Here is a 12,500-nt window from a genome sequence, read left to right on the forward strand (position 1 = left end):
ACTAATTCCTTTTATTAATATTGTACAATATTAATTAACATTTTCCCATTTTTCGTTTTCTTTTTATCCATTTATTTTTTCTTATATTCAACAACATTCATCGACATCCACGCTATTCTCATTTGCCGAACTCCTTCTTGCTTAAAAATATATTTTAATCAATATATAGTAAGTCATTTTCCTGGTGATGGAGATGGACGGAATATGACGAGTGGCTGACCTAAATTATGCAACCTGTGACGTAATCTGCGCTGGTCAGTATCCCATGAAAGTTCGGAGAAAATAATGTATAAATAGCGTTTTTTTTTTCTATTGGTTAATTTAAGATGCACTTCGCCAAACTGAACAGAAGCCAATCAAAATGTATCGATCCTGCCGTCATTCAGTCCCACTGCTGCTTACACTTCATTATGCATGTGATCCTCCGCGGAACACAATGTTGGCAGTCCCCCCTGAAATGTGCTAGATGATTCTCGAGAACGCTGAAGTAAAAAAATGAAAAAACAAACAAACAAACAAGTGAAGAAACACACACACACACACACACACACACACACACACACACACACACACACACACACACACACACACACACGGTAACGGTGCCTGTTTACTCTTTAACGCTTATTGTCACCTGATTTTAACTTCTAATTTACGTACAAGAACCATTCACATATCTGCCAAAATAAGGTACAAAGAATCAACACATACATACATACACACATACATACATACATACACTCTTACAGTGCTATTCTGACAGCAAACAAAACCAAAGCAAGTGAGTAATGCTGGTAATCGCCGTAACGGAAGAATGTGTGTGTGTGTGTGTGTGTGTGTGTGTGTGTGTGTGTGTGTGTGTTACAGAGAAATGCCATTAATGAGAAGCCGATTAGAGTTTATCATCCTATAATGGGTGTTACTTTTTTTCATTAGCGTTACCTTCTACCCAACCAAGCCAAGCCAAGCCCAGTCAAGCCAGGTGGATGGTGGGTACGTGGCAGCTTTAATTGGTATGTCTAAGCCACACACCTCACTGGAAGATTTTCATGGCGCCAATAATTAATGCAGCTTTTTTTTTTCTAATCGACTTTCAATCTCTGTGGTACTTTTTTTTGTTTCTTCTCTTGCTCGTTTGCTAAGTTTTCCTTTAAGCAATTTCAACTTTTAATTTGGGTGCTTAAAAAAAAAAAAAAAAAAAAAAAAAAAAAAAAAAAAAAAAAAAATTGATTTCTTATGTACCTTCCCGTCAATCAAGCTGTCTATTTATCTATTTATCTATCTATCTATCTGTCTATCTGTTAATTTATTGATCTAATTGCTAATCTATCTATTTCTGTGTTCGTGCATCTCTCTCTCTCTCTCTCTCTCTCTCTCCTCTCTCTCTCTCTCTCTCTCTCTCTCTCTCTCTCTCTCTCTCTCTCTCTCTCTCTCTTTCTCTGATTGGCTGATGTAGCGGCCCTAGATGAGCGCTGATTGGTCGTTGCCTCACCTGTGCCGGGCTGTGATTGGCCTGCTCAGATTATTTTCAGCTGGACAATTCCCGGATATTACGAGCGCGTTCTGACTCCCGCTCCCGACCTTGGCTTGGAACCATGGCACGATTTAGCTTCAGTTTTCTCACCGGTACTTTATCTACAACACTTACCTCCTTTCGAACTTGTGTGTGTGTGTGTGTGTGTGAGTGTGTGTGTGTGTGTGTGTGTGTGTGTGTGTGTGTGTCCCTTTAAGGGCGTCAACAGTCAATGAGTTTTTGCGTTTTTACATCATCCTGTTTTTTTTTTTTTTTTTTTCCCCGTCTAGCTTTTATTTTAATTTTTTTTTTCTAGCGTCTGTGACATAGCAATGCTCTCTCTCTCTCTCTCTCTCTCTCTCTCTCTCTCTCTCTCTCTCTCTCTCTCTCTCTCTCTCTCTCTCTCTCTCTGTTAAAGTTACGGCAGGGGTAGAATCTTAAATCAAACATTATGGTGTTATGTAAAGAGAGAAAGTGGAAAGTGGAGGAGCGCTGAAAGAAAGAATGAAGGAACGAGGATATATTATTACGAAAAGGGAGAGAGAGAGAGAGAGAGAGAGAGAGAGAGAGAGAGAGAGAGAGAGAGAGAGAGAGAGAGAGAGTCATGAATAATACGTGAACTTGAATGAGGTGGGAAAGTGAGAGGAAAGGAAAGGAAGTGACTGAGTGGAGAGGGAAAGAGAGAGAGAGAGAAAGAGAGAGAAAGGAGAATGGGAAGAAAAGATGAAAGGAGAGAAGTGAGTGTCTTGGCTTTGAGCACTGACATACTTTAATCTCTTCTTCCTCCCTCCTCCTCCTCCTCCTCCAGTCCTTAAGGCACGTCCCAAGGGAAGCTCAGTTTCAGTCACACCTGATCAGTGGGCGCGTCAGAAAAGAGAGAGGGAGAATCGCCACTCTCTCTCTCTCTCTCTCTCTCCTCTCTCTCTCTCTCTCTCTCTCCTCTCTCTCTCTCTCTCTCTCTGGGGTTCTAAAAGGCATGGGTTCAATCTCTCTTGCCACCACCTCCCTCCCACCCACCCCACTCCCCGGGCTTAATCCCAAATTCTGAAGGCTCTTCCTATTAGAGAGAAATGTAACTTTTCACCGGTGACTTTGACATTTTAACTTTTGTCCTTTCATTCCTGCATTTCACTCTCGGACTCCTTATAAAACCTCGGCTCTCAGTCTTACGCGTATTTAGATTTTGCGTGTGTGTATGTATGTATGGATGTATGGATGTGTGTGTGTGTGTGTGTGTGTGTGTGTGTGTGTGTGTGTGTGTGTGTGTGCGTGTGCGTGCGTGTATGGCTGGACGCATGGATGGATCGATGGTTGGATGGATGGTTGTGTATGGTTGGCTGGCTGGCTGACGGTGGATGGACTGATGGATGGTCGTGTGTATGTATTTTATTCCATCGCTTTTTATTCAGTGCAGTGTGTCTCACTCCCTTAAGTGATCCACAACACAAGGAAAGTAACATTTAACTACAATTAACTAAAGCCCATGAACTCCACTGAAGTAGTTCCGTGTAAGTGCCATCGTTATGTATTCAGTTCAGCGTGTCTCTCTCTCTTAGTGATCCGCAGCACAGGGAAACGAGTGTACCGGATCGATGTATACAGGAAGCGTTTAGCCTGATGAATATTGATAGCGCCCCGAGTTTGAACAAGTATAGTGAGAATATCCTAAAAGACTTCAGGGGAGGGAGGAATAACCGAGCCTTCCAACACTTTCTTGCTGGTTCATCCTTCTTTTCAGTTTAATTTTTGACTTGATTTTTTACCAAACCGTCCAACTCTTTCCTACTGTTTAGCACCTCTTCGGAATGTAATTTTAACTGATTCTTACGGCACTAGTAGTCGAGCCTTCCAATTCTTTTTTTACTGTTTTATGCTTCGATGACTTAATATTAGACTGTTTTCTTAAGGGACTGGCATCTTCAGTGGGGGTGTTTCCTCTCCCAGTTGTGTTGTTCCTGGTTAGAACACCTCGTACAAATAAAAAGGAATGACCCTCAGGCACTGTGTCACGCATCGTCATTAAAAAAGGAAAGAAAAAGCTGCGAAAAAGAAACAATACGAATAATTCTGTATATGAAGCTTATTTTTCCTTTTTTTTTTTAATAGCGTATACGTACATAAAATAATGAAATGCGTCATCCATCGTATGAAACAATTAAATAGTGAAGGTACTCATTAATTTCACGGAAAAAGAATACTTTCCGTTTGTCTCTATAAATGCATATGATGTACCGTTGTTTTTGATATTATATTCTGAAGAGATACGGTAAAATATTTTTAAGACGAAGCAGAAATGTTGAATGCTCGTAAGTGCAATAATGTGGAGCTGCTCATTGCCTGGAGGTAGTTGTTGTGACAAATTGAAGTAGTAATAGCAGTAAATGTATTAGTAGTTGTAGCAGAAGTATAGTAGTAGTAGTAGTAGTAGTAGTAGTAGTAGTAGTAGTAGTAGTAGTAGTAGTAGTAGTAGTAGTAGTAGTAGCAGTAGTAGTTGTAATAGTTGTAGTAGTAGTAGTAGTAGTAGTAGTAATAGTAGTTGTAGTAGTAGTAGTAGTACTAGTAGTAGTAGTAGTACTAGTAGTAGTAGTAGTAGTTGTAGTAGTAGTAGTAGTATTAAACGGTAGGAGTATTGTTATTGTTGTTGATTTTGATAATAATAGTAGTAGTGATCGTCTTTCTTCTTCTTCTTCTTCTTCTTCTTCTTCTTCTTCTTCTTCTTCTTCTTCTTCTTCTCTTTCTTTTTTCTTCTTTTTCTTCTTCTTTTTCTTCTTCTTCTTCTTCTTGGTATTCCGATGAGATAAAGGGAAGTTTGGCGTGGTCATGATAAAATATTTTCACCCTCCTCCTCCTCCTCCTCCTCCTCCTCCTCCTCCTCTTACTCCTACTCCTCCGCCTACCTTCTGTGTAGCTATATTGGATGTAGTTATGGTGGTGGTGACGGCAGCGGTAGTGGCGGTGATGGTAATGGAGGTGGTGGTGGTGGTGGTGGTGACAACAACAATAGTGGTGATGGTAGTTACAAATTCTCGGAACTGTACAGAGAGAAAGGGAGAGAGACACCAATTGCTTCACATCTCACTAACGATGTTAAAGGCCTTTAGTCAGTCTCTCTCTCTCTCTCTCTCTCTCTCTCTCTCTCTCTCTCTCTCTGAACAAAACACAATGGAGTCAAAATTAAAGTGAATTTGCATGATACTGTCTAGATTTAACTCACACACACACACACACACACACACACACACACACACACACACACACACACACACACACACACACATACAGGGAGAGAGAGAGAGAGAGAGAGAGAGAGAGAGAGAGAGAGAGAGAGAGAGAGAGAGAGAGAGAGAGAGAGAGAGAGAGAGAGAGAGAGAGAGAGAGTGCCCATCACCAGATACAGAGAAAGAAAAAAAGAAAGGCATCGGTCGAAGGTCAACCGTATAGTAATTTCACACAGGCCAGGAATTAGGTCGGTGACACCCAGGACAAGTGTGCGTTGTGGGGTGGACGCCGGCCCTTCTTTTAGCTCCACACGCCAGAATCGCAGATCGCGGGCTAGGAATACACTTCACAGAAAAAGAGAGAGGGAGAGGAAGGGTAAAAAAAAAAAAAAAAAAAAAAAAAAAAAACTGACGAGGTCTTACAAATACGAACTGTAAATCTGGCCTGGTCCGCGTCCCCTCATGCTGCTGGTCTGGTCTTCAAAGTCTCTTCATTTTCCCGTGTAATGTAAAGTTCTCCTGGTCTCTTCTCATTCTCTTGTGTAAAAGTAAAGCCTTCCCCTGTAAAGTGTAAAGGTGTTCTGATCTGATTATTCGCTTTCCTTATTGAACTCTATGCTTGTCAGGTCTTTTCATCCCCTTATTGAAATGTAAAAGAGATCCTTTATAAATTGTAAAGCCCCTTGTGAAATGTAAAGCTACTCCTTACTGTAGTAATGTTGCACCTTTGTCCGACTCCTGCCCAACTCTGATAAACTGTAAAGTTATCCTTTATAAATTGTAATGCCCGCTAAAAAAAAAAAAAAAAAGAAAAATTAAAGCTTTCTCTTATTATCTATAAAGTTACCCTTGTCTGACCCCTCCTTAGCTGTAATAACTGGTAAAACTGTCCCTTAAAAGCTGTAAAGCTGTCCAAAGTTCATCATTCCATAAAAAAAAAAAAAAAAAACATAAACCAGTCTTTATAAAACGTAAATCTACCCTCGACTCCATCCTCATTTCCTTGTAAACACTAAAGCTGCCCTAGCCATCCATCTCCCTCTTTCTTTCAACGCAACATCACTGCCGTCCGATCATCATTTGCAGGTGAGGAAATATTGATGTGTCACACGGAATTCCACGCGCAGGTGAAGTGCTGCGAGGATACGGCCTGTGTTCTGAACCCTTTGCCTTCTCACCACGACTATTTTGAAAGGCCACAGAGACGATTTGCCGGATTCTCAAGAGTGTTTCTCCTGTTAACAACGTACAAACCTCGTTAATAAGTCACTAGAACCATAAAAACACTCATAAAACTTCAGCAAGAGCCTTTCTGAGTGTAGTGGAGTTGTGGCGCAGAAGTGTTTCAGAATACGGAGCTAAGGAAGGTGGGGTTGCTGGTGCCTGCGAGGAGCCGCCATCAAAGCCCTCCGGAGAAACCTATTAACTGCAACGGTATACCAAAACGATTTAACACCCGGCCAATGTTTCACCCCCCCCCCCCAAACAGAAATTAATGTATTGAAGTGTCTTAAATCTTAAATGCTGCCAGATAACATTAGAATCTATGCACAATATAGGATTCGCTTCATGTATTGACGATAATGCGTTAATGTGTTTTTGTGTGTAGTGTCAGGATATTAAAGTCTAGGCTTTCGTTGATTTTGTGAAGTTCTGAAGCACTGGTTGGTTTCATTTTTGTTCTCAGTGTTTCCTTTCCATTTTTCTCTCTCTCTCTTTTTTATCATTATTATTATCATTATTATTATTATTATTATTATTATTATTGTTGTTGTTGTTGTTGTTGTTGTTGTTGTTGTTAAGTGCGTGGAAGGGTGTGTTAACGTGGAAGGATGTAGTAGTGTGGAAGTGGTGGGTATGTTTATCGTAGCTACAGCCACACCTGCATCACCGCCATCAATTTATATTATTATTATCATTATATATATATATATATATATATATATATATATATATATATATATATATATATATATATATATATATATATATATATATATATATGGATAATTTCTTGTTTTTAATTTGGATAAGTATCATGATGGAGATTCTCTCTCTCTCTCTCTCTCTCTCTCTCTCTCTCTCTCTCTCTCTCTCTCTCTCTCTCTCTCTCTCTCTCTCTCTCTCTCTCTCTCTCTCTCTCTCTCTCTCTCTCTCTCTCTCTCTCTCTCTCTCTCTCTCTCTCTCTCTCTCTCTCTCTCTCTCTCTCTCTCTCTCTCTCTCTCTCTCTCTCTCTCTTACACACACACACACACACACACACACACACACACACACACACACACACACACACACACACACACACACACACACACACACACACACACACACACACACTTTTCAGAAGACGCAGCTGAAAGAAAAGATAATTACCCTCCGTGGTATACATATGCAAATCACTCTGGCCAGAAGCTCGTGGAGAAGAATTTCCGTGAGACTCACTAGACAGAGTGGGCTGTTTCTCTCACTGCAGCGAGGACGAGCAGCTTATTACATTATTCCTACAACTCTGCCACTTCCGACTCACCTTAAGCAGAAAATAGGGTGTGGAGCTCCAATCGCAGCTCGTTTCGTTTGGCTCTTAATACCAGGATTTGTTTTGTGTCAAGGGGTTATGCTCTCTCTCTCTCTCTCTCTCTCTCTCTCTCTCTCTCTCTCTCTCTCTCTCTCTCTCTCTCTCTCTCTCTCTCTCTCTCTCTCTCTCTCTCTCTCTCTCGTAATTACGTGTCCTTATTGGAACTTTGCAACCATAAACGCACCCATGTTTGATGTGAGGCGCTGGGAGCATCTTGCTTATAAAGTGGAGGGGAGGAAGGAGGAGTAACAGGAAAGAATATCAAGGATGAGAAGGAGGAGGAAGAGCAAACATCAGGAGGGTAGGATGAAGAGGAAGAGGAGAAGAAAGAACAGAGGAGAGAAAAAAAGGGGGGGAAGAGAAGGAGGAGGAGAAGGAGAAGAAAATGGAGGAGGAAGTATACGGTTACAACAGTATTACTAACGAAGTTCTTTCCGTCTTACAGGAAGCAGCAGCGAGCGAAGGAAGGCGGTGCTGGTGATGGCGAGGCGCCCTTCAACATGACGGCGCCCTTCGGTGACCCCCTGGGCGGCGGGGGCACCACGCTGCTGCCCTTCCTGGTGCCGTGGGAGGGCGGCGGGAGCGGCGGAGTAGGACGCACCAGGCTAAATGATCCTTCTGTGGGCTACCTCAACGCCTCCTCCGATCTGTGGGGGGAGAACGCCACCTGCTGGGGGAACAACAACTCGCTGGAGTGCTCTCTGGCCAACAGCAGTGCCACGGAGGGGGCGACGACCATTCTGCCGCCCTTTGAGCTGTGGCAGACGGTGCTTATTGCCATTTGTCTCGCCTGCTGCATGATCCTGACGGTGGGCGGGAACCTGCTGGTGCTGCTGTCCTTCATCGTGGAGCGAGCCATCCGCCAGCCCTCTAACTACTTCATCGCCTCTCTCGCCATGACGGACCTTGTCATCGGCTCAATATCGATGCCCTTCTATACTGTGTACGTCTTGATGGGAGAGTGGACGCTGGGCCCCATCCTCTGTGACCTGTGGCTCTCTGTTGACTACACCGTCTGCCTTGCGTCGCAGTACACAGTCCTTCTCATCACCATCGACCGGTTCTGTTCTGTCAAGATCGCCGCCAAGTACCGCGGCTGGCGGACGCGGACCAAGGTGATGGTAATGGTGGCAATGGTGTGGATCATACCAGCGCTGCTCTTCTTCATCAGTATCTTCGGCTGGGAGCACTTCGTGGGCTACCGCTCGCTGCTCCACAACGAGTGCGAGGTGCAGTTCCTGAGGGACCCTGTCTTCAACACGGCGCTCATTGTTACTTACTACTGGGTCACCCTCGTTGTCCTCTTCGTGCTCTACGCTGGCATTTACAAGACTGCCTACGACATGCAGAAAAAGTCCGAAGCGAAACACCGGAAGATGCAAACACTAGTGGCGCTAAGTGCTGGTGGCATGGCAGGCATGGCGGGGCGCACGGCAGGGCTGGGCATGAGCAAAACTCAGAGCACGCTGCTGAGCCAGGACAAACCTCAGCCTGGCCCGCCGCCTGTTTCCAACAACCCCACCACGCAGGCGCCACAGGGAGGATCGGGAGTCAGTGACTCATCCTCCAGTCAAAAAACCTCCTCTAAAACAATGGAGACGACGAGCTTCTCGGAGCGTCGTAACGAGCAGGCCGAAAAGTCAGAGAGATCCAGTAGTCCAGCCTTTGAGTCAGACGAGGAGAGTAGTCAAATACCACAGCAAAAGAAACCCAACCTGGCCAACAACTCAGTCCCGCGCCTCGACCCGCCGCCCCAGCACCGCAAGACTCCCACCACCGATACTCTGCCGAAGATCCCTGAACAGAGTGTGCTGGACACCTCAACCACGCTGGAGGGCAGCTCTTCTTCTGACACCGGCGTAGGAGCGCTGGCGGTGTCGCTTGCTCGCTCTCTGCCCTTTTCTGACCCCCAGCACATCTCCCCGAAGAAGGTGTCCATTCTTCCAGACGTGGCCCTACATGAGGCCAGCTTGCAGGGCTCCAGCCTGTTAGACGTGACGATCGGCGCTGCAACCGCGCCATTAGCAAAGCGAATGTCTGCAGACTTCTCTAAAAATGACGAGGATAACAGCGGCCACTCAGAGGAAACAATGAGTGTGCATTCCAACGGCGAGCAGTCGCCTCAGCCTCCCGCCCAGCAGCCCCTGCACCCTACCTCCCTGCCGCTGCGACCCATCTGCACTGTGCCCATCCTTCCCCTGGCCGCCTCCACGCCTACAGACGGTCTGGACGAGCGGCTCATCGCCCCACCCGCCATGTTTGCCGACAACATGAGCGTCAGCAGTATCTGCACCACGCGGCCTCCCTCCGCTCTCAACTACGGACCGATGGCCTACGACATCCTGACGGGCCTGGACACTGGCGACCTGCGATTCATGGACGAGTCCTCCATCATCCTGCCCTCGCCAGTCGTGGAGGATCCGCCCTCCTCCGTGTGGGCGGCAACTCTTCACAGCCCAACTTCACCCACCCTGCGCTCCCTCACCTCGTCCCTCACCACCCCGCACAGCATCCACCGTAAGATCAGTCGAATACAATCCCGTTCAGATGACGAGGACCTCGAGATGAGCATCGAGGAGGCAGACGAGTCGGTGGACGCTGACGACGCTGACGACGAATGTTGCGATCGAGACGAATCCTCCGAACACTCCACCAACGTGCTGGTGACCTCCATCATCCACGCCTGCACCGCAGTCACCAGTTTGGCGGGCACAGACAGACACAACAGTCCCGTCAGCCCTAAAAAGGAAAACCTAATTACAACCACTGCTAACAGTGCTCCTAACGCCGTCAACAGTATTTCCAGCTACTCCAACAGTACCAACTCCCCCGCAATGGTGCCGTCGACCCCACAGGTGCGTCCCAAAGCGAACAGCGGCGGGACAGAGGCTGGGCGGGCGGCGGCTTCGTCTGCAGGACCCACTAATCAACTCATCACCACCCACAACGTCAACTCCAACAAGACAGTGACCAGCGTGGCGCGGACGGAGGCGTCATCACTCATCGAGAAGGACAAAGTCAGTTCGATCGCCCTGGCGTCGGACGCTCAGAGTTCCATCAAAGGTTCCCTCAAAGGCTCCAAAAAAGGAATCGTCAAGTCTATCAGAAGCCTCAAGAAGAAAAAGAAGAAAAGTGAAGGCGAAAAACGACATCGCTCCAAGTCGGAGAACCGCGCTAATAAAGCCTTGCGGACCATCTCCATCATCTTGGGGGCTTTCGTGGCTTGTTGGACTCCCTACCACATCCTGGCCATCGCTGAGAGCTTCTGCCAGTGCACCAACACCCACGTCTACATGTTTGCCTATTTTCTCTGTTACGCTAACAGCCCCATCAACCCTTTCTGCTACGCCCTCGCCAACCAGCAGTTCAAGAAGACCTTCATGCGCATCCTGAAGGGCGACCTGCACATCACGTAACGCCTTGGAGCGCTAGGCGGCGCCGGGAAAGCTACTCAATTATCTGTGATATCTGTAGACAAGACCAGCTTGTGTGGGGCGCGGCGGCAGCGGCAGCGGCGGCGATGTGTTCCTTGTGTGCTCAGGCCGGAGGCGTGTGTGTATGTGTGTAATTATGTTTGTGCGTTTGTACATATTATATATACATATAACATATAAATATATATATATATATAAAATCCGGTGAGGTGCGCGTGACTGAGCGGCCGGCGAGCCCCAGTCCCGCCCCGGGGCGCCGCGCCCCGCCCCGGCCAGCGGACACCGACTCTCAGTACAACGCTACGTCAGACTCCTCGGTACACCAGTTACAGTGCACGCCAGTCTTATCGTTGTGATGACGTACACGCTTCCCGCTTCCCGCGTTCGCCTCAAGAGTGTTCAAAGAAAAAGTGTGTGAATGTGTGTGTGTGTGTGCGTGCATGTGTGCGTGGCGGAGGGACGCGCCGCCTTAAAGAGTCGGTTGTTTCGACTCGCCGGTGGTTCGTCGCGACACAAACAAAAACACGTCAGGCGACTCAGTATTGGGAATCAAATGTCTGTCTAGGCTTGCTTGACGCTGCTTTGAAACCTGCTTCACCTCGCGTCCTTCCTGCCCCTTCCTGCCCCTTCTTTCCTTCCCGCGCACACGTAAATAACATATACACACCACGTGTCGGTTCATCTGCCTTCCAGTTGGTCTGCCTTCTTAGCTTCCTCTGAACTCCCAGACTACAATTCCCGAACACGTAAAACACACCGCAAATAAACGAGATGCGGTGATTCGAGACGCAGTTTCGAAGACAAGGGTCGAGCTTCAAGGCCACCGCCCGCCAGTGTTCTTGGTGCGCCTGGTGGTGACGGGAGTGTTGCGTAGCTCTCTCTGGAAGGATATCAGACAAACCAAACGTATCTCAGAATAGGCTGTGTGGAAGGTAAGAACGATCGACTCTAATGAGGGAAACAGTAATGATAATGCTATTAGTTAATGTGGCGTGTAATGTCAGAGGCTGCTTAAAGATGTGTTAGTAATGTGGTAGTGATGGTGATGAGAGAGAGAGAGAGAGAGAAATCAGTATTAGTTATTTGCAACTTAATGAAAGGCAAAGCAAGCAACTGAACCGTTACTGCTCAGAAAGAGGGACTGGTAAAATCAAAGTAGTGCACGACAGTTTCCCTCCCCCCACCTCCCCTCCCTCACACCCTCGCTCCGCCACCGCCCCCTTCCACCCACCTACCTACCGTCTCCTACCCCCGTCTGTGTTCCCCATTAGGCAACTGCGAAAATGAGTAAATTAGATAAAATGAAGGCAGAAGTACCTTTTTTGAAACACACACACACACACACACACACACACACACACACAGAGCACATACCAGCACTTTCATAACCCGCGTGCGTGCGTCGTGAAGGAAGGAATGAAGGACGGAAGGCAGGGAAGGCACAAGAGACGAATAAATGCCCTGTATTCACCAAGTTCGCTGTGTTCTAGTCTTATCCCGAATAGTCGCAATGAATACTCAAAACTTTCATACATAACATGCATATATCACTCATAGGGCGGTGCAAGAAGAAGAAGAAGAGGAGGAGGGAACGGAGGAACGGAGGGAGGAGGAGAGAGAAGGAGGACTAAGAGAGGAGTTAATGGTCAGTGACTGTGAGAGAGAGAGGGTGGTGATGATCTCCCCCTGTCACCATCCTCCCTCCCTCACTCCTTCCTTCCCTCCTCTCCCCACCGCCTCCTTCATCCCACCCCCGCGGA

The 12,500-nt window shown here is 46.7% G+C and overlaps 1 protein-coding gene across 2 annotated transcripts in view; it reads left to right on the forward strand.

The window, feature by feature from the left end:
• The window catches only part of LOC135102166 (muscarinic acetylcholine receptor gar-2-like), a 34,732-nt gene that overhangs the window by 20,477 nt on the left and 1,755 nt on the right, over window positions 1-12,500 (forward strand). Inside the window, exon 2 of one of the 2 annotated variants that reach the window (XR_010269569.1) lies at window positions 7,752-11,672. Coding sequence is in view for 1 of the 2 variants with exons in the window: in XM_064006964.1 (XP_063863034.1) it covers window positions 7,807-10,722 (2,916 nt within the window). In the remaining variant the exon portion in view is untranslated. Of the gene's footprint in view, window positions 1-7,751 lie in introns of both variants that reach the window. The other variant, XM_064006964.1, reaches the window with a different exon arrangement.

The sequence above is a fragment of the Scylla paramamosain genome, chromosome 1 (genome assembly GCF_035594125.1).
Source record: "Scylla paramamosain isolate STU-SP2022 chromosome 1, ASM3559412v1, whole genome shotgun sequence".
NCBI classification, from domain to species: Eukaryota; Metazoa; Arthropoda; class Malacostraca; order Decapoda; family Portunidae; genus Scylla; species Scylla paramamosain.